The sequence below is a fragment of the Pavona decussata genome, unplaced genomic scaffold, assembly GCF_977016875.1.
Source record: "Pavona decussata unplaced genomic scaffold, jaPavDecu1.1 SCAFFOLD_282, whole genome shotgun sequence".
NCBI classification, from domain to species: Eukaryota; Metazoa; Cnidaria; class Anthozoa; order Scleractinia; family Agariciidae; genus Pavona; species Pavona decussata.
Genome location: NW_028145683.1, coordinates 143,758 through 167,423, shown reverse-complemented (window position 1 = coordinate 167,423; position 23,666 = coordinate 143,758). Strand labels below are relative to the sequence as shown.

Sequence of the window (23,666 nt, the reverse complement as noted above, 5' to 3'; positions counted from 1 at the left end):
AGCGTTATTTTTTGTAGAAAAGAACTACATTATTGCAAACATTTTAATAACCCAATTTCCTCGATTTAATTTCATGCCTTAAGTAAATGTTCAAATAAACGCCAGGTAAATAGGGCATTGATACGTCTCGTCCGTTTATTACAAATACCACGATTGTTTGTTAGGTTTGAAATTTATTTAAAAATGACGGTTGTGTAAGTGATTTTCGTAGACAATTTATTCTACCCATTTTCTTAGAAAAAAAAAAAAAAACAAGCCGTGTTATCCTCTTCCTCACAAACATCTTCTTGCCAGATGTGGTCATTCAATTGCACTCCTTTCACTAAACCTATAAGATGACTCCATTCGCTCGAATTTAAAGTCGTTTACGCGTGATACCTTTGAAGACTTGGAACATTTTTTTTGTATTTAGCTGAAGGATACTCGTGGATAGATTTTTTTAATTATTTAAAACAGTGGAAGGCAATTAAACCTACGCTTTCAGAGCGTGTAGCAATAACTTTCTGTCAGCTTAAAACATTCACTTCAAAACCTCTCGTACTTAAAAAATAAAAAACACTTAAATTTCCTTTTAAAACAAAACACTGACTCCCAACTTTGTCTGCACGGAATTATTTTTTATTGATTCGAATTCACCGAATAGTTTCCTTAGTTTTTCTTTAATTTAACTTCTTGAGTGTTGAGTCTTAGGTGCTCACTCGTTTTCGCTTGAACGCAAAAGTTTTCACAGCGAGAGAAAATGGGCGTCACTAATCTCGTACCCAGACGTTTTGTTTTCGAAGGAAACATCTAAGTCATGTTCTTTCAATCTGATTGGCCAATGAAAATGGCACGTGCATATAACTTTTCAGATCTTTGCTTTGCATGCTCGAATCAAAAGTGGTTTCTCATATTGGTTTAAACTTTACGTTGATTAAACTGCGACAGGGTTTCATAAACACACAGCTTTTTAATAGTGTTGCCTCTCTGTTCAAAGTTTTGTGAAAATTTTTACTTGGCAATGTGACCCGTACAACTAACTTATACGCAAGATACAGCGCGCACACTTGGCTACCATTGTCAAAGTTCAAAACTTATATTAGCGGCGTCTTTGTTCTTTCCCAGAAACTTGAAATCGTTGATTTTCTTTATCCGAATACGAAAGGTGAAATATTATTACCGACATTTATAGCGATAAAATTGATATTGAAAATCCATCTTGGGCAATATGTGAGCAAAACCGTTTTGCTACAAATGTTGAGAAAGTGCAGTTATGCTGTGTCACATTCCTGACACATCAATCTCGTATGCAGAGTCCACAGGCTCTTTGACCAGCGGCTGGTCGTCAGAGAGAGACTCTGGGGAACTGGAATTTTATTACCGCAGGATTTCTATGGTAAACAAAACAAGCCGTTGGGCAGCCAATCAAAACATTTAATTTTTTTCCGAACTCTCCAGAGTCTCTCCTGGCGATCAACCGCTGACCAAAGAGCCTAAGGACTCTAGGTTCCAGATTGCTGACACATGAAAACGGATTTTGTCAGTTGTTCTCTCCCAAAGAGTAATTATAAGAAGATCTAGGTACGAGAGAAGGGCGTCACTTTACTACAACTGCCAGAATCCTCCACTTTTTCGTTTTCTTGTGCAAATTAGACCTATTGCTATTGAAATTTTTACTGGGATTATAGAATTTAAATAAGAAAGAAAGGAATTTTGATATTTGTAATAATTAAAAACGATGCCATCCTTACAAGAAACAACGTTTTTAAGTTATGGAGACGAACATTCTTGAAGGTATGTATCAAGAATCGTTCAATTTCGCTATTATTTTTCCCGAAAAGGTTTCAATGTTTAGACTCCTTTCCTTTGAAAGCTTTGCTGTTTGTCATAGCTCAAGGAAACTCAGACTTGGTTGATTGTGAAGCTTTTCAAACAGGATTTTGGATAAAAAAAAAAAAAACGTCAAGACGGGTAAGGGATTAGGAGTACTCACGGAGTGGAAAGTTAGTTGTTGTTGAACAACAGTTTATTGACTGTTGAATATGAAGAAAGGGAGTAAACAAACAAACAAACAAACATAAAATGTGTTGTTTAGTCTATTACTTCTGATAAACCAAGATTATTACAACAGCGTGATAATTATAATTATCGAAAGTTCTCCTCCAGAGTTGTCAATGACTAAAATGACATTTTTCTCGTGTTATTACATAATGTTTTCAGAGTGTTACCAAAAACAAGTTGCAGCTACCACCGCTGAAAAGGAAGTCATTGATGTGATTTGCAAGCAAAACGACGAAGTTAAGAAACAGCAAGAAAAGGTTAAGAACCTAGTCGATAGAATAGCCGCAGAGATTGAACGTACCAGTTGCTTTGAAGGTAGGTAAAAATGACTTCACATTAATACAGACAGAATCAGTTGGATCATGAATGTTGTGTTACCATAGTTTAAGGTTAATACTTTGAAAGCCGGCAGCAAAGAAAATAAAACTGAATCCTTACGTGGAATGACTCGTTTTTGGTTCAGAGTTCCGGGTTAGGCATCAACACAACCTTCCAAACTCAATTTTTACCATTCAATGCTTAGGAAACCACTATGTTACAGCCTAGGTCAATCTAATCCATCTGTAAAAACCTAATAATATTAGCTCAACTAGAATCGAAACAGGCAATAAGAAAGGAGGCAGACCCACCGTTAGGATACAAGATTTGGACTGCATGAATGTTTTTTTTTTTTTTTTTACAAAAATATTTTTCAGCACCCACTACCTATTTCTCTTTGAACTCGGATGGAAATCCACTGTCTTTAACAGGAATACTTTACTGGATTCTATCTAAGTTTTGGACCAAATTCGTAGCTATGGTGCATTTTCTTGTGTTAACTGTTAACGCAATCTAGAATGGTGTTTTGTTTTGTCTTCTGGGTCTCTTCCCCTTCGCAAGTACAGCAGTGCATCAACTGTGTGTTAAATTTATCAGTAAATGAGAGGAAATGTTTGCTTCAAGCTAAACAAGGTGTTTATGCCATAATAAGTCATGACAATTTTAAGACAAAGAGCATCACTGTGTTTTGTTTTCTTTAAAGGTCTTAGAGGCAACTTTCTGTGGGGGGGGGGGGGGGGTGAAAACAAAACGTACAACTAGAAACCCTGTCTGTATACGGGAGACCTCTTCCCCACCCCCCCCCCCCCCTCCCCACAAAAAAAATGCTAGGTACGGCCCTGAACTCTGTAGATAAACCAAACATAATCGTTTCCACTTCCCACCCACGCAGCACCAGAGTTTCTTTAGAAACTTACCCCCCTCGTCCCCGTCTAGATAGCCCGGAATATTTTAGTACTTTTCGAGTCCTCTTCAAGCATAACCGCAGACCGTTATAGCGACCCACGACCCATTATTTTGCCGACACCTACTGCCCACACCCACGATTTACGTCACCTACCCACTATCTACGTCTGGCCCTTTACCATTAACCAATACATAAAAAGGAAATGTAACGAATATGGAAAGCACCAGGGCTGTTGCTCAAACATCATATTGTCGGTCGTAAAAAATAAAATGAAGAAATAAAAGCGTAAAAAAAATGTTTATTGCGCTCCCTGGTCAAAGCAACATATGAAAAATGGTAAAGAAATAGGGAAATTTAAAAATGTAAATAAAAGTAAAAAAATAATATAAAAGAATATCTATAGCGGTATATCTAAAATTTAAGTTCCCCGTCGGTTTAAAAGCAGTTTACACAGGTTTCTTTTTAAAACCTTTGGTGAAGTAATTCCAAACTTTTGCTCCCCGGCAAATGCCCCCTGGCCACTGAAAATATGGCAGATTGAGATCGTAACGATTGCATTCCTACGTTTGTCATTTTAACTTAATGATACGCTGTTTATATTGATGTTATATTAAAGTTCATTTTTAATTTTGAATGGCTTGTTTGTTTTTCTATCAAGATTGTTCCGGTAGAACGCCCCACCTCGAAAAACATCAAGACCTGCCAACCAAAGGTGCTCACCGCGTTGAACCGTTCAGTATCGATGGGAGTCTGTTTCTCGGCTTCGCTAACTATAAGGATGATAACAACGGATACAACACAGAATCTTACATTTACAAACTGGACGATTCGACTGGAAAGTTTTACCTCTATCAGACCATAGACAACAAAGGGGGACGCTACATGGAATATTTCAAAATCGCTGACAAACATTACCTTGCTGTTGCTAATCACAGGGATGAGACTACATCTCGGTTGAACTCTGCCATCTATCAGTGGAATGGAACCCACTTCGTCGTTGTGCAAAACATTCCAACACTCGGAGCAACTGGTTTTAACTTCTTTAAAATATTGTCGGACCTGTTTCTCGTCGTCACGAATGGCTATGATGACACTACGCATAGTGTAGACTCAGTCATCTACAAGTGGGGCGAAAACCAGTTTAACAGGTTCCAGGAGATAAGAACCGAGGATGCCACAGCAAGTACTACGTTTACAATAAAAACTGAAACTTTTCTTGTTTTTGCCAACCGCAAAAGCGACTTGCAGAACTATTCCGTCCAGTCCTCTGTGTACAAGTGGTCACGTGACAGCTTTGTCAAACTACAGTCTCTTCAGACGTATGGTGCCTTTGACGTCAAGTCCTTCAGCGACAATAGTGAGACATTCCTCGCTTTTGCTAATTGGCCAAAAACTTACAACACCGACTCGTTCATTTACAAGTGGAATGGCAGCAGGTTTGTTCTGTTCCAGTCCATTACCACTCACTCAGCCCGCGCTTGGGAACCGTTTTCGATTTGCGGGGAAACGTTCCTGGCTGTTGCCAACTTGAAAGGGAAATCAGTGAGTGTGTATCGTTTGTCCGGATCACAGTTTATCAAATACCAAGAGCTTTCAACTCAGCATACAGCTGATCTCAAGGCATTTGAATACAAAGGTCATACTTACCTGGCAATTGCAAAGCACACCGATGGAGGATGGCGCCGCAATACCAACAGTGCTCTGTACAAACTGGTATACAAATAGACAATAAAATAAAGTCCCATAAATTGACTCTTGGAATTGACCATACTGACTTCCACAATTGTAACGAACACTGAGAGTACTGCAACTCCTATCTAAGGTAAACAAGGTTGAGAAGAGTGCTTCTTTCGTCGCCGACATTTATAAGTTTTTTTTGTTTTTGTTTTCATATTAGAGCAAATTAACTTGTTCTTTTACGTGAAATTTACCTGGGAATAATTTCGTATGTTACATGAGATCAGGTGCAGGTCAGGTTTCATTTATTTTGATGTTACCATGACAATCAATGTTTGACTGACAGAGTTTGCAAAACTCAGGAGATTCTTCTTTTAAGAAAAAAATAATTTTTCTCTACAGTAAATTTTTGTTTTTCTATAATTTAAGCTGTATTTAAATTTTGATTACCGTAATGATTCGATTTAGGGCTCTCTTTCCAATATGCGCCCCGTCTCTTACTGAAGCGCTCCCGCTCGAATGTGTTTTTGTTAATAAGTGCCCCTATTGCGTAAGCACCCTCATTCCAATAAGCGCACATATTCTGTTTCAGTGATAGCACTGTTAGAGTACATGTACATTGTGATCAGCCGTGGTTCATTTTCCTTTAATTACTCACTTAAAGCCTCATTACAGTGGTCTTCGTCTCAGTCTCTCAACTATTATATTATTCCCATGCGAGTGCACAGTTCCTGCAAACGAATGACCTCTTCTTCACATTTTGCGGCGATTGCTCGGCTGTTCGTTCTAGCCAGGAAGGATCCAGTGACAACAAGTCTGTTTTCCAGTATTCTTGATCCTGTCACCATGACTTGGACTTTGTTGTCTTGGCCGGGCTTTAAGGAAGGTGAATATTCACCGTATCGGTTACTTTTTACATTTTCTGTTATAATTGTTCCTTTGCTAATAAATATCAAAGCTTATGGGAAGCAGGGATGGCGCAGTGGTGAGAGCACTCGCGTTCCACCAATGTGGCCCGAGTTCGATTCCCGGACTCCGCGTCAAATGTGGGTTAAGTTTGTTATTGGTTCTCGTCCTTGCTCCGAGAGGTTTTTCTCCGGGTACTCCGGTTTTCCCCTCTCCTCAAAAACCAAAACTTCTAAATTCCAATTCGGTTTGGAAAGTGTCCCCAATTAGTGCTCTGCGCTAAAGACATTGACACTTAAATGAGGTGAATTATTTTTATATTTTATTTTTTTAAGCACATTTGGCTGTTTGTCAAAAAAGAAATAGGCGCCCTGTTTCGAGTAAGCACCCTCCCCTGAGGTACAATAGGCTGATTTGGCAACAGAACGGGAACGTCAGTTGACAACGGCGCGCGTATCAAGAATGCCCATATATAGTCGAAACAGACTTGCGTCCAAACTATTCCGCGCGCTCTCGCGTCCTCAAATGACGTTCTCGTTCTGTTGCTAAATCAGCCTAGTAAGTAAATAAGCCGCTAAATCAAATCATTACGGCGCTTTTGGTCAATTTCTTGATAAATTTGTTGTTGTTGTTGTTTTTTTTTTTTTGGAAATCTTAGGTTTGCGGGAAATCAAGAAATCCGAGAAAAGCATTTTGATTTTTGAAGTCGTGACTTAATTCCTGCGTCATATGACAGCTCATTTTCCGTTGCGGACCTCAGAGGAAACGTTTTTGGAGATACTATCTATTCTTCAAGTGCCATTGTCATTGTCATACTTGTGAAGTTGTAATAAGGGCGCTGGTTAACGGTAGAAATGGACTGATAATAATTAAAGGCTTTTCAAGAACTCAGATAATCTATTTGCACTGATTCTGTGATGTTAGATCACGGCATCTCGGGATATGTTATCTTCTTTGGTGAAGCCACTTTTAGGGGATTCAACGTGACTACTTACCAAACAAGCCATTTTAAAATAATGATCTCGTGCATGGTTGAATTCTCACATTCGTTAATAATCTTTTAGACCACCGTGTTACGTAAAAATGGCTTTAAGGAGAATTAATCTGTAAAATACTTATTAGTAGTACTTGCTGAAATTGAATCTTGGAAAAGTGAATATGTAAAAATATAGTTAGGAAGCTGCATTAACAAGTTAAGCCAAATTGGACAAAATCTGTAATAAAGAAAATACATACTATCATCATGCAGAGGTTACTTTTATAGTTAATGCGTCTATCGTATAATTCTGGCTTGAAATGGCTGAATTAACATTATAGGCCATTGACAGCATTACTTCCTTCAGCATGTTGGACACTTGCTTTCGAGTAAACTGTAGTGTGATTGATAACGATGTACGTAGGTGATCACTGTAGTCTAGAATTGCTGTAAAACATTATTATTTGACACAAGTAAACTTGTGATATAAAAGCAAAATAATTTAAGTAATGTACTTAATCACTGTGGTGAAAAGAAAAGTCTCTTGTTAGTAACAGCGTCTGTTTCCGTAAACTATACTTTGTGTGGGAATTTTATACCGCAGTCTGTGAACGCTACAGCTAAATTTCTGAAATTCATCCAATAAAAAAATAATTTAAAAAAATTAAACAATTCTTGTGTACGTTTTGTTGCATACGGTTATTTTACCGTTCTGCGCCCTTCAATGGCTGTTATCCGTAAGACGGTTTTTGGGCTGTCTGTAGACACACCCCCAACTTGTGCCCACATTTCTATACCATGAAGTAATGTTCATACACTTAACTAGTGCTAACCACACCCTAAAGGGCTCAAAAACAGTATAGACCTCCACGAACATTTTCAGTCTCATATTCAAGCCTTTTCAAAGCTAAAAGACAACAATTAGCAATGACTTATTGCTTCCCGCATAAGTACCACCAAGGCCTTCATATGACTATTAAGACCATGCTCACATGGAAAAAGGCTGTATATAAGTCGATAGTTTTTAAAGCCGAAAAGCAGTAAATCAAATTACTTTCAGCGAATATTGACGTTGCGTTTTCCGTCTGCTGTTCAAAGCCGGTCATTGATAAGTTATTGTCTAGGTTTGTAGCGTTTAATGGAATGATCACGCTTCACGGGTGACTTTCGAAATGAACGATTTTGTAATTGTTTAGATGATTATCGCCTAACCTAATCGCAATTAATGAATTTGGCCAAATTTCAAAAGCCTGCTAAAACCTTGAAATTCAACAATTCTGTGTAGTATCAACCTACATAGGAGCACTAATTAGTCTTGTTTAAGTTCCCAAATACGTCAGTGAAACAACCACAGATTGCCGATTTTTAGATCCCTAAATTTTGTTTCTCCGAAAAAGCAAGGAATAGGCCATTTTTGAGCGAGTTTACTCATAGCACGAGTCAAGTTCGAGCCCGAGTCAAGTTCGAGTCAGGATCCAAATTTTATTTTATTCTCTTTTTTTCTTCCTTTTATGTCTTCTCGTCGTTATTCTCTTTTTATATTTAAGGATGTGCTAGTGATAAACGGAAACATTAATTTTCAGGTTTGCAACGTTTTCCGTTATCGATCGCTGGAGCCATTACCGCTGTGATTCGCTGCCGCTATGGAAAGAAATGCGACATCCCTTAGTGTGAATAAATTTTCTCATAGAAGATTAAGACCTCTATTTTTATACACCTGAAGCAGAGATCCCATTTCCGCGACGGAGAAAACGGAGGGCGAAGGAGTATTACCCGCCCCTCAAGCGACATCTTGTTGGGCTGTGTCAAAAAGTGGGACGGGGACTCCGGGATGGAGACGCAAGAACGCGACTTCCGAGAGGTGGGACTTGGGGACGCGAGATGTGGGACGCGGGGATTCGAACTACGGTTGTTTTGTTCAAACTCAAAGTCACTTCGTTCTAAAAGAAAAGTCCGCCCATAGTCAATTCGATATCTGGACGCGACATCGGGGACGTAAACAAAACGTTCGCACGTCTTGTTTATTTCTTCCTCATAGTTTCTTTTTGCTACTCATCAGAAAAGCATAACTTCGACAATAAATCTCTTATTAGATGTTTTGGTGTGCATTATCACTGTATATTGTTAGGCCTGGAGCAAACGTCGAATCTTAGTCGAACTTAATTCGTCGAACTTATTAATTTTAAAATAGGCGCATGAATGGCGCGACGTATGCCGCAATTAAGTTCGACTCAAATGAATTGGTTCGACTCCAGCATAAGTTCAACTTACCAAGTCGGATAATGCGACTGTGGTTCGGCGTTACAGTAAACGCCGTTCTAAACACGCGCTGAACTCAATTCATAAATCATGCGAATTACAAAATAATTGATTCAAATGTGATGGACTGCGCAAACGTCACAAAAATACCGACTCCCCCATCTTCCAAACACTATTTCCCCTCCTGACGAGCATGCGCTGTACAAAGACAATTTCGCAAGCAGGGCCCAGTTGTTCAAAGCCCGATCAAACTAATTCTAGATTAACGAGAACTTTGATTCGAGTTTATAGGCTGAACAATAAATACTTTTCAAAAAGATTTTTGTCTCTCAGAGGTTGAATTTCCTTTACCGTTAGCTTAAAATTAGATTTTAAAAACATTTTTAACAAGCGAGCTGGAAACCTCCTCGGTTAACTTTTAATCGTGAATTAGCGTTAATCGGCTTTCGAATAATCGGGCCCAGAAATGGCGAGCTATCGAAAGTCATTACTGACATCGCACAGCGTGATGGAAATGTGTTTTTCGTGTTTCATGAACAGTAAATATAAATGATTGAAATGCGAATTGCCTATTTGCAATTAATACTCAGTGTTTGAGTCTTCTCTTTCTATTTTTCGTAATAAATTGCCAAAGAAAGGCCCGACGAGCACTGTATTTCGCCATTTCGCTAACAAGTCCTAGCAATAACTAGCCGCGCATCGAGTGAATAGCACGGGGACACGAGCCTATTCCCGTGTTTCATGAAGTGCAACTTGTGAATTAGGGTCTACGTAGGTTCGACGTTTGCTACCACGCTGGAATTAAGTCGACTCTTTGTCGAACCTATTTTTAATAAATTCGACGCGACTTAGATTCAACGTTTGTTTTAGGCCTCACTAACTGTTTGTATTGACTCGATCCAAAATGCAACACAACTCGTAGGAAAATTCAGTGATACTATTCACAAACACATCTTTTTGTGATAAAATATACTATATATTTTACATGGAAGCAAAATACTGTTTATTTTTTATATCTTATTATACTTCTCATATTTGCTTGAAACAGCCTGCTTAGCTTATCGCGATCACATCGTTATCTCAGAATGAGAAGCTCTTGACTTTGTAATAAACATTGAAATACTGCGCAGCGTAGTTAATTAACGAGAATTTAAAGATTATAAAACGACGCTGTCAAGAGAGTTTCAACCTACGTTTCGGCAATGCTACCTTCTTCAGGGTAAAAAACTATACCATATATAAGGTATAATTTTGTACCCTGAAGAAGGCAGCATTGTCGAAGCGTAGGTTGAAACTCTCTTAAAGGCGTCGATTTAATAATCTTTAAAGCCTATGGGCGATGTTTCCAATTTCCTTCCATACCCTTTTGTCAACTCAGGAAGAAAGCAATTTTTGTAAGTCACATCTGGCAGCAGGCTATTGATTTACTAAAACTTAAACTTAAAACCAGACAGTCTGGCTCCATTCTTGCTAAAATACCCCACATTCGAATTAAATCATTAGCTGTCGTAAAAAGAGTCATTTCTTGGCAATGCTGTCATTATACTGTCATGAAAGATCGGATAAAATATCGCTCTTTTTATCCATTATTCTTTTCTAGCTCTTTAGGTTGCTTGAAATCCCTTCTCTGATAACACAAAAAATAACCTTTTAACCCAAAAGAAAAACAAAATGGCAGGAATTTTTATTAATGGCGGTAGAAAATGTATAGCATATTTTGTTTCAAGTGGCTTAAACTATTCATAAATATATTCGGAATCAGATAGCTAAGAGTGAAATAAAAGCTTTAATAAAAGGCTACCACGCATTGCGGCCAATTTTAATTTGCCCGTCCCAATTAGGTTTCTGCTAATCACTGTTTATGCCAAAAGTTAATCTACAAGGCTTTGTTTTTATTTTTTCCATATCCCAGTAAATAAACATCGGAGCTCAAATCCCTTCTTTTGAAGTTTTCATTCCAACCATGAAAAATCTGATCGACTTAAGGTATAAAATCGCCGATATCTGGCATGTGAGATATCTGCGATTAAACTCACCTGCACTCTCCAAGTGTGCCCGTTCGTTCCCACGATTTTCTACGGTCATTGCTGCGAATCTCCAGTAAAGCCAACCCATCTGGTTGGGCGATTTTATCACATGACTTTTCGAAACTGCCACATCGCCGCGATCGGCGAAAAAAATCGCCAAGTGTGTCCCCATCAATCGGATTTTCGCTAGCGATCAAATTCGTCGCGTTCGGCGAATAAAATCGCCAGGTGTGTCGCTGGCTTTATGATTCTAGTTTGCATTGGTGGACAGGTGCCGCCGATAGTTCTCTATAAAGCACAAACGCCCCAGTGGAGAAAAAAAATCTACAAATAAAACAAAGTGGGTTCTTGCTGAGCAGTTATTCAAATTTATCCACAACGAGCCAGAGGTTCTTAGCAACGAAAATAAAACTTCGGCACCCCTTGGAGATACCAGGCAATTTGCCTGGTTTCTCCACGGGACGTCAAATAACTCGGAGCATTCCAATGTAATAGAATCCATTCTGGCATTTCTTCTGTCTCGCTTGCGGCGTTAATTTTAACGCGAAAGTGTTATAATCCTTGCGCCTAAAAGTTCTTTTTTGCAAGCTTTTAATTAAATTTCTTTCGAGATATGACGTGTCTGCAAACGGATCCCGCATGACATGTTTTACTACAGTCTGTTTCGGGGCACGCAACAGTTCAGTAGTGGAATCTTTTCGCAGAAATTCAGATTAATACGTAATGAAAAACGGAATCGTGACTTTAATCGCCCGCCACACAGGAATAGAAGGAGGCAAATATGTCGTTAACACTGGGAACCCTGACTAACTTGGAGATCCTTGGAGATACGGAAAATGTTTCAGCAAAGGAATGTAAATCGATCCGATTAGTTGGCTTATTCGTATGCACACTGCAAATTGTCGGCCTGAGCTTTCTTTTTTTTTTTTTTACTGATATAGCGCGGGCTTAAGATCTGCTCGATTTATAAATTCTGCTGCTCTTTGACAGATTTCATATTTAGCAAGGTTTATACAAGCAGTTCCATTGCGATCAAGTTTTATCAATCGGGTCGATTTCGTCCACTTATTCACTTTCTTGATGTGATAAATCGTTATGTGTAAATCAACTCATGCTAAATCGGCCAAACAAAATTCGGCCCAATAAATCGGCACGCGTGCGTTAACCTTGGGCTCACACAAGTACTAGAAAAGGCTACCAAACAAAATAAGCTAAAATATACTAGTAAAAATAGAGCTGTAACAAGGATAAGACATATTGGATTAAGAAACGTTCTCTGGTTAAAAAGATTAAAAACATGAGCTTTCGGCTATCAAATAAATTGACTAGACGTTATACCCTCTAAGTTTTCTAATATCCCTTTCCTTAGCAGAAGTTTGGTTTTTTGTGGTAATCGTAAAAAATGTTGAGCCTCTTTCACGTCTTGTTTATCGTATTAATGTACGTGGTGGACCCAGACATTGAATTCGCGCCTGTTTGTATTCGAATTTTTATGCTTAAATAAGTCACAACAGACCCTTTGAGCCATACGCATGCCGTTTCACAATCTTTGCATTTTTCTGAATTCTTGAGGTGTTCTTTGACATTTGTGAAGTGATGTCCACAAATGAACGCCAATGAGATGCATTAAATGTCTGACATCACAAGATGTCCCCTACCGTAAATTCTTACTAAAACGCAAATAATTCTGTCAAACATTTAACAATTATTCCAAGAGCACGCGCTGGATATGAGATGATAGATAGCCAACGAGGCGCGTAGCACCGAGTTGGCTATTATTTAAAAATCATCTCATATCCAACAAGCGCAAATGGAATAATTGTTTTATTTAAAAAAATCAAGAAATATTGCTAGATCTTACTGATTTCACTGTGCAAGAATAACAAGCAGACAATTTAATGGCCGCTAAGCCAATCAAATCACTCGAATTGCATCTATACAATGATTCAGTTTTTAATACGATATAATATGAAAACTGACAAGAAGGTCTGTCTAATGTGAAGTACCCAAATTCGGGGTGAGGTGCATCTCTGGACATTTGTGGTACTCAGGGACAAGAAAAAGAAATACGTAAGAAGTCTAAGAAAAGTACGTCGTTTATTTAATAGCTACAGAAGGGGGAGGGGGTGGGGACGTAAAATAAGACCACCAGTTAACGCGTTTAGAGACCAGATAATCCCACACCCATCGCTTGTGGGTTGGAATTTATTGTTTATGCATCAGTCAATTCCAGCTGTGCCCATCCCCCCCCCCCCCCCGGGCAATAGCGGGGCATTTTCCCACACAGTCCATCCCGGTGGGTCGGGCATTAGCCTTCCACCCTAGTACCCCGGGGCATTTGACCATCTCACCTTTTTTCACCCTACAGCATTGTCGCTTCCTTAATGACAAATTCATTGACAAATACACTAAGTTTCTTTATGAACATGTCTAGATAAGACATAAAATGGGACGCTAGAGCTGTAGAATGACCTATTTTTGCACTAACTACGGGAAACAAGACCCAGCTAGGACTTGATTTGGCCTGAATTAGCTTAGATTTTACTGAAAGTAAGACGAGAAACAAACAAAATAAAACATTTTTTTACATGTTTTAGCTACCACCCCGGGGCATTTGAACAACTATATTGTCCCGGCAGTGGTGCATTTGCCAGTTAATTTTCAAAAAATCTTAATTTTTGAGGGTCGGTCGGGGAGAGGGGGGGGGGGGGGGGAGCCTAAAAATATTATATTGCTGCTGTTATATATCCCAGAGCGCTCAAGCATACAGTCATGCTAGGACATCAACCTGGATGGACCAGAAAGATATATAACATCCGCCTAGGTTTATAAATTTTGCCTAAAAAAATTACATTGTTTGTGTTATATATCCCAGAGTGCTCAAGCATACAGTCATGCTAGGACATCAACCTGGATGAACCAGAAAGATATATAACATCCGCCTAGGTTTATAATGTTCGCCTAAAAAATTTACATTGTCTGTGTTATATATCCCAGAGTGCTCAAGCATACAGTCATGCTATGACATCAACCTGGATGGACCAGAAAGATATATAACAACCGCCTAGGTTTATAATGTTCGCCTAAAAAATTTGCATTGTCTGTGTTATATATCCCAGAGTGCTCAAGTATACAGTCATGCTAGGACATCAACCTGGATGAACCAGAAAGATATATAACAACCGCCTAGGTTTATAATGTTCGCCTAAAAAATTTACATTGTCTGTGTTATATATCCCAGAGTGCTCAAGCATACAGTCATGCTAGGACATCAACCTGGATGGACCAGAAAGATATATAACAACCGCCTAGGTTTATAATGTTCGCCTAAAAAATTTGCATTGTCTGTGTTATATATCCCAGAGTGCTCAAGCATACAGTCATGCTAGGATATCAACCTGGATGGACCAGAAAGATATATAATATCCGCCTAGGTTTATATTGTTCGCCTAAAAAATTTACATTGTCTGTGTTATATATCCCAGAGTGCTCAAGCATACAGTCATGCTAGGACATCAACCTGGATGGACCAGAAAGATATATAATATCCGCCTAGGTTTATAATGTTCGCCTAATAACTTTACATTGTCTGTGTTATATATCCCAGAGTGCTCAAGCATACAGTCATGCTATGACATCAACCTGGATGGACCAGAAAGATATATAACAACCGCCTAGGTTTATAATGTTCGCCTAAAAAATTTGCATTGTCTGTGTTATATATCCCAGAGTGCTCAAGCATACAGTCATGCTAGGACATCAACCTGGATGGACCAGAAAGATATATAACAACCGCCTAGGTTTATAATGTTCGCCTAAAAAATTTACATTGGCTGTGTTATATATCCCAGAGTGCTCAAGCATACAGTCATGCTAGGACATCAACCTGGATGGACCAGAAAGATATATAACAACCGCCTAGGTTTATAATGTTCGCCTAAAAAATTTACATTGGCTGTGTTATATATCCCAGAGTGCTCAAGCATACAGTCATGCTAGGACATCAACCTGGATGGACCAGAAAGATATATAATATCCGCCTAGGTTTATAATGTTCACCTAAAAAATTTACATTGTCTGTGTTATATATCCCAGAGTGCTCAAGCATACAGTCATGCTAGGACATCAACCTGGATGGACCAGAAAGATATATAATATCCGCCTAGGTTTATAATGTTCGCCTAAAAAATTTACATTGTCTGTGTTATATATCCCAGAGTGCTCAAGCATACAGTCATGCTAGGACATCAACCTGGATGGACCAGAAAGATATATAACAACCGCCTAGGTTTATTATGTTCGCCTAAAAAATATGCATTGTCTGTGTTATATACACCAGAGTGCTCAAGCATACAGTCATGCTAGGACATCAACCTGGATGGACCAGAAAGATATATAACAACCGCCTAGGTTTATAATGTTCGCCTAAAAAATTTACATTGGCTGTGTTATATATCCCAGAGTGCTCAAGCATACAGTCATGCTAGGACATCAACCTGGATGGACCAGAAAGATATATAATATCCGCCTAGGTTTATAATGTTCGCCTAAAAAATTTACATTGTCTGTGTTATATATCCCAGAGTGCTCAAGCATACAGTCATGCTAGGACATCAACCTGGATGGACCAGAAAGATATATAATATCCGCCTAGGTTTATAATGTTCACCTAAAAAATTTACATTGTCTGTGTTATATATCCCAGAGTGCTCAAGCATACAGTCATGCTAGGACATCAACCTGGATGGACCAGAAAGATATATAATATCCGCCTAGGTTTATAATGTTCGCCTAAAAAATTTACATTGTCTGTGTTATATATCCCAGAGTGCTCAAGCATACAGTCATGCTAGGACATCAACCTGGATGGACCAGAAAGATATATAACAACCGCCTAGGTTTATTATGTTCGCCTAAAAAATATGCATTGTCTGTGTTATATACACCAGAGTGCTCAAGCATACAGTCATGCTAGGACATCAACCTGGATGGACCAGAAAGATATATAACAACCGCCTAGGTTTATAATGTTCGCCTAAAAAATTTACATTGGCTGTGTTATATATCCCAGAGTGCTCAAGCATACAGTCATGCTAGGACATCAACCTGGATGGACCAGAAAGATATATAATATCCGCCTAGGTTTATAATGTTCGCCTAAAAAATTTACATTGTCTGTGTTATATATCCCAGAGTGCTCAAGCATACAGTCATGCTAGGACATCAACCTCGATGGACCAGAAAGATATATAACAACCGCCTAGGTTTATAATGTTCGCCTAAAAAATTTACATTGGCTGTGTTATATATCCCAGAGTGCTCAAGCATACAGTCATGCTAGGACATCAACCTGGATGGACCAGAAAGATATATAATATCCGCCTAGGTTTATAATGTTCGCCTAAAAAATTTACATTGTCTGTGTTATATATCCCAGAGTGCTCAAGCATACAGTCATGCTAGGACATCAACCTCGATGGACCAGAAAGATATATAACAACCGCCTAGGTTTATAATGTTCGCCTAAAAAATTTGCATTGTCTGTGTTATATATCCCAGAGTGCTCAAGCATACAGTCATGCTAGGACATCAACCTGGATGGACCAGAAAGATATATAACAACCGCCTAGGTTTATAATGTTCGCCTAAAAAATTTACATTGTCTGTGTTATATATCCCAGAGTGCTCAAGCATACAGTCATGCTAGGACATCAACCTGGATGGACCAGAAAGATATATAATATCCGCCTAGGTTTATAATGTTCGCCTAAAAAATTTACATTGTCTGTGTTATATATCCCAGAGTGCTCAAGCATACAGTCATGCTAGGACATCAACCTCGATGGACCAGAAAGATATATAACAACCGCCTAGGTTTATAATGTTCGCCTAAAAAATTTGCATTGTCTGTGTTATATATCCCAGAGTGCTCAAGCATACAGTCATGCTAGGACATCAACCTGGATGGACCAGAAAGATATATAACAACCGCCTAGGTTTATAATGTTCGCCTAAAAAATTTACATTGGCTGTGTTATATATCCCAGAGTGCTCAAGCATACAGTCATGCTAGGACATCAACCTGGATGGACCAGAAAGATATATAATATCCGCCTAGGTTTATAATGTTCGCCTAAAAAATTTACATTGTCTGTGTTATATATCCCAGAGTGCTCAAGCATACAGTCATGCTAGGACATCAACCTCGATGGACCAGAAAGATATATAACAACCGCCTAGGTTTATAATGTTCGCCTAAAAAATTTACATTGGCTGTGTTATATATCCCAGAGTGCTCAAGCATACAGTCATGCTAGGACATCAACCTGGATGGACCAGAAAGATATATAATATCCGCCTAGGTTTATAATGTTCGCCTAAAAAATTTACATTGTCTGTGTTATATATCCCAGAGTGCTCAAGCATACAGTCATGCTAGGACATCAACCTCGATGGACCAGAAAGATATATAACAACCGCCTAGGTTTATAATGTTCGCCTAAAAAATTTGCATTGTCTGTGTTATATATCCCAGAGTGCTCAAGCATACAGTCATGCTAGGACATCAACCTGGATGGACCAGAAAGATATATAACAACCGCCTAGGTTTATAATGTTCGCCTAAAAAATTTACATTGTCTGTGTTATATATCCCAGAGTGCTCAAGCATACAGTCATGCTAGGACATCAACCTGAATGAACCAGAAATGTATATAACATCCGCCTAGGTTTATAATGTTCGCCTAAAAATATTTTATTCTATATATCCCAAAGCGCTCAAGCATACAGTGATGCTTAAAGGACTTCAACCTGGCTGAACCAGAAAGGTTATAATAATTTTGACATCCGTCTAAGTTTATAATGTGCGCCTAAAAAATCAAATCATTTATGTTATATATCTCACATGAAGCACCTGAGCATAGAACAATGTTAGGACTTCACCTTAGATAACCCAGAAGTGGTAATAAAAGTAATATTTGTGTTAGTTTTATTGTTTACAACTGAACAAATTATTTCTACTGTTTACAATGATGCTTCACCCTGGATGGACCAGAAAGGATTTAACATCCGCCTTTCAGGGATATTATTATATTGTTTTTGTTGTATATCCCAGAAGCACTCCTGGATACAGGACCTCAACCCGGGTCAGCCAATAAGGTGTTTCAATACAGTGTTTCTTTAGAATGGCGTCTTAAATAATCCACATGTCTTACCAGAAAGAAATCACTCTACAAAAAATATCAAGATTAAACTAAAATGTCCGCCTGGTTTTACATGCATCTCAAAGTTAAGCTTAATGAGCCGCAATTCAAAGGATATATTGCGCCTGACCTTTTCTAAATTCAGTAAAACCATGCCCTACAATTTGAGAAAAATAATATTTGGGACTGGATTTTAGTGCTTCGTCTTAGTTCATAACATCTTTTCGACGGACGCTTGAAGTTAATACCAGAACAATTTTTCCGTAAAGAGCAGGTAATTCGTACATCGATATCTTTGAAGCAAAACCGTGATTTGATCTTGATTTTGCTTAGTGATCTTTGCTGGTCTTGACCGAAATAAATCGACTGATCAATGCAATAATCGTTATGTTGATTACTTTGGAACTGGGGCGACGGACGACTAACACAACGCTGAATAAAGATGCATATGACAGCTTTTTCTTTGTATAACCTTCGATCTAAAAGCCCGCCATTTTTATCCGCGAACATTTGCCGCTTACGGATTACCTGGCCTTACCTCATGAAATATGCTCGGTGAAACTGACGTCTTACATAATCGCACGATCGAAGAACAACAAACTCTCTAAGGGCTCACTTGAACACAATTCAATTCCAAGACAGTCGAAAGTTCCCATATAGCTTGTCCATGAGAAAGGGGAAGAGCGAGCTACTTTTCCCAATATGCCACTGCGCTCTTGGTAAGATTTATTTCAACATAAAACAATAATTCCATCCTGCTATGACTTCGTAACCGCAAGCTCCAACCGTGAAACCGCAAATGACCGCAAATCGAATACGATGACGGCTACTAAGCAGATTTATGACGTCACCCCTTAGCAACCAGAATTGGCGAATTTTTTCACATCCGGTTAACTCTGGCTCGTGATGCATGCGTGACATCAAATGTGCCGATCATTTTCCGACAATAATTAATATAAAGAGTGTGAGTTAATAATTCAAACCTTCAAGAACATGTTATCTTTTCGATAGTGCGCTACGCATAGCCAGTTAAAACAAGGACCTATGATCGGAATACGACGTTTACAAATTTGAGGTATGTGTTAAAGAGTGGAAATTGATCTTTGTCTGGTTTGCGTGTTGTTTCCTTCTTCTTTCTTTTCCTTTCTCTTCTTTTTCGGTAGCCTGTCAACATTATCTTCGCACTAAGATAACGCATCGATACGTGCAATAAAAGCGACTTGAACTTCTGATAAAAAAGGAGAAAACAGTTCACATTGGAGCCGTTTATATTCATTCACCACTGGTAATTTACTCAACATGAATTAGTAACTAGACTATGAGGTAGTTCTTTATTTATTTTATTTTTTATTTTTTTTTTTTTACAGTAAAGCTATCGAACCTCACGAGTGAGCGCGAAAATTGCTTCCCTTGCTCGCGAGTTTCGCCTGCTTAACTTTCCCTAAGATAAAGGAGGAACTGCTCGTAGTTTTTCCTGATTCGTAGCTGATTGGTATCGAGTAAATTACTAGTGGTTAACAGAAGTTAAAGACTTCAATGTGAACCATTTTATCCTCTTTTGCTAGAAATACAAGTCGTTTTCATTGCACGTAACAATGTAAGAAAATAATGTTGATAGCTTAACCAAAAAAAAAATGCAAAGAAAGATAGTGTGAGAACAGAAAGGAATGAAATTTATTTCATACATACTGAGATTTACAGATATTATTGATCTGTTGAAAAACCGGTTCGGAAATTCTCGAAGCCAATGATAACAGCGAAAACGATTTTCTCACACGTGGGAAACCCGTTTCGTCCAATCAGAAAGCAGCTGTCAAAACGCATCAACATTTTCTATGAACGTGGTAGCTTTGGCGTAGCTTTGTCGATGGCGCTAGCTTTTTTACGGCTCTAAATTTCTCGCTCGCTCGGGATTTCGGCTTTTTCGCAGGACATTTCTAGACGAGTTTAAAACACTCTGATAAACAACTACTGATGGCTGAATGTTCTGGCAGTAGATTCAAACCTTTGGATAAACCAGTCAAAGAATATATTACCGACCAAGAAATCAAAAATACTCGAGCAAAAACGCAGCGGGATGTGAAGCTACTTGCAGCTCCGAACACAAAGTAAAAGTCGAAGAAATTCAATCAGAAGAGCTCAACTGCTTCGTTAGTGAATTCACTGTTAGCGTGAAAAGAAAAGATGGCCAAGACTATGAACCATCAAGCCTTCGAGGGTTGTTTTCAAGTTTCAACCGGTAATGCAAGTAATCAGCGAGTATTATCGAAGACATTGTGTTTGACCAAGCAAGAAAATGCATGGAAGCTCGCAGCAAACAACTGAAAAAAAAAAAAAAAGAAAGAAAGAAAAAAGGAAAAGGGAACAAATCCAACGCAGCTGAAGCTTTGACTGATGTGGAGGAAAACACAGTGTGGCTTTTCAATTCAGTGCATTTTGGCTTGAGAGGCTGTGTGGAACATCGGCAATGGACTTGGGGCGACGTGCAACTTCACATGGAAGCTGACCGACCTCAATACTTAGAGTATTGTGAAAAGCAAACGAAAACTAGAACGGGAGCTGAACCTCGTAATGTCAGAGCTGTTAAACCGAAGGCTTTCGCAGCACGAAAACGATCCAATTGAAAGAGATCCAGTTGCCGTTTACAAGATTTATTCCGAAAAGCGACTTGACGCGATGAATAAACCTGATGCACTATACTATCTCGGAATAAATTACACAAAAAGTTATTCGTCAAATAAACTGTGGTTTAAATCAAGCAAGTGCAATGGGTCAGAACAAATTGAACAGTTTGATGAAAACCATGGCGGAAAAAAGAGGCCTTTCAAGTAAACGACTGACATTTTACAGCGCTCGTGAACGCATGATACAAAACCTAAACGACAGCGAAATGCCTCCTAGTCGCATAATGCAGCTCTCAGGTCACAGAAATGTCCAAAGCATTAACAATTATAACCACATATCTCAGCAACAGCAAAAAAACATGTCAAGAATACTGAGTGCGACCGCGACTGAACGTGCTACAAAAAAACTTCATCGAGCATTGGCTACAGAGAGTGAAACTGAAACTCTGTCTTGCAGTTTTCAGTCATCAAGCAGTCCTACAATGCATGGAGAAAGTATATTTAGCGGAGCAAACATTCATGGAGGTCAATTTAAAATTTCTATAAACACAGTAAATCAGTCACCTAATGCAAACTCAGCAACAAGAAAGCACACCTTCAAGCGTGTTAAACGTATTTTAGATTCTTCGGATGAAGATAGCCCTCCCTTGCAATAGACGTTTTTAGCGTGGTTACATATTTAATCAGTTCTTATTCGTATACTTTATTTTTGTACTTGCTGTGTGAAAATTCTTGATATTCGATTTCAAAACCGAATTGTCCTTTGCCAACCCTTTTGCTGTTGTTGTTTTTATTTTGAAATAACGCGATCTTTTCGTGTACTTCCATTTTGTGTACTTTTAATAATATAACACTTGACAGTTATGTGTGCATGCAGTTACCAAAACTGTTCAGGGCAGAAATATCTCAGTACGTATAAAATAAACAAATTACAGTATGGAAAGTGCTTTGTACGATGCCGGTTACGCACTCGTTTTAGACTACAAGCAGTCCCTTTCTGGATAGTCGAGAGGTCGCGCGAAATAGCCGAGCACCAAAAAAAACTAGAGCGAACGAGCGGAAGGAGGCGGAAAAAAGGGAAAAGGAAAAGAAAGGGACTGCGCTCTTAGCTGTAACAGACGCGTTCAGGGTAACTCCGCCTACAATTCGTTAAAGCCATTAAAAATCCAATTAAAAATGACAGCTAATAGATAACAACTCCGCATTGTTATTCAATGACCAGAACACCGGGCCAGAACATTAGGAGCGAAGGGGAATAATCGCCGAGCTTCTTTGAAAAGGCCAAAATTCGAATTTTTCTTCCTAGCCCAGAGTAAAAGAGATCGACGACACAAACGCCCGAAGTGTAATTAAGAGCGTGGCTCAAAACAACTGGAAAGCTGTTGTTGTATCATTTTAAAGCATCCTGCGGTGAATTCTGCCGACAAAGCTTGTTCCGCGCGGATGCGAAAGTTACATAGTACTTGTTGGCCAAATGTCTTTTAATAATTGTGGGATCTTCTTGAAGGCAATTGCTTTTAAACCAAAGTATTTTGACTGCAACTGGTCTTGGAAAATACTCGGCGAAACGGAACAACAACCACAATCGAGGCCGTGTTGGCAAAGTCGAAGCTTTGATAAATAATGGATTTCCCGAAACCAGTGGGAAGAACGGCCATTACATATTTTCCTAGAAAGCGCTTCTACTGCTAGCTTCTGTTCCTCTTTTAGAACTAAGCCGCCGAGGTGATCGCTTAAATTTAGGAACACATCGCTGCTACTCCCTCTCACCGAAGCCATTTTCCTAGTGATCTGAAGTGTTGACATCAAACGTGTGAAGAAGTTAATTACTCATCAAACTTGTCTGACAGCAGCTATTGTTTATGGACCAATCGGAATTTTCCGTTGCTGGAGCGACGGGAAATTCGAACGCGTTTGTTACAGTTAAGAGCGCAGTCCCTTTCTTTTCCTTCTCTCCCCCAGTCTCTTCTCGTTTATTTTTTCTCGCTCCAGTCTCGCTGCGCTATGAGCACACCATCTCGACTAACCAGAAAGGGACTGCTTGCAGTCTACACTCGTTTTGTATCAGAAATCTCACTCGTTCGATTTCTGATACGTCAACAACATGTGCGTAAACACCGTACGCGCGCACTTTCCATGAAATAATCTATGTGCACAAACAATCTGATCTCTTTGGTTTTTCTTTTATTCCTTAGAATCAAGATGGCTTTTGAAGAAACAATGTTCCTTGTCTTCGTCATCACAATGTTCCATGTGGCTGTGATGGCAAAACAGTCCATGAAGTCAGGAGGTAAATTTTAAATATTCATAATAATCAACAAGTTAAGTAGACAAGAAAACCGACAACCTGTCCATAAACTTTTATATGATGGCCAGAGCCGATCCTTGGAAAGAACATTTTCAAGTTGAAATGTGTTGTTAGATTAAAAACAGTTTATTACATATAAAGAAAATGTTGAATTAAAGCCGGTACCTTGAGAAGGCGCAAACCGTCTCCATAAATGATTAAAAAATATAAGCAAAAATGAAAATACATATGGCTTGCGAGAATCGATTCCAGATTTTTTTTGCACATATTTACCAAATATCTTAAAATCGTCTTTCGCGCGAAGTAATTACAAGCGAAACACCGAAGGAAGGTGCGAAATGTGTTGATGCCCAACTATCAATAACTGAGAAAGCCAAAAGAAAATGGAATTTTTTTTACTTACAAAGAGAAATAACTTGCAC

The 23,666-nt window shown here is 38.8% G+C and overlaps 1 protein-coding gene across 1 annotated transcript in view; it reads left to right on the top strand.

Annotated features, from left to right (window-relative positions):
• The window catches only part of LOC146455199 (thrombospondin-type laminin G domain and EAR repeat-containing protein-like), a 32,284-nt gene that overhangs the window by 956 nt on the left and 7,662 nt on the right, over positions 1-23,666 (top strand). The window contains exon 3 of the mRNA XM_085094554.1: positions 2,200-2,355. Coding sequence (XP_084950680.1) covers positions 2,200-2,355 — 156 coding nt within the window. The remainder of the gene's footprint in view (positions 1-2,199; positions 2,356-23,666) is intronic.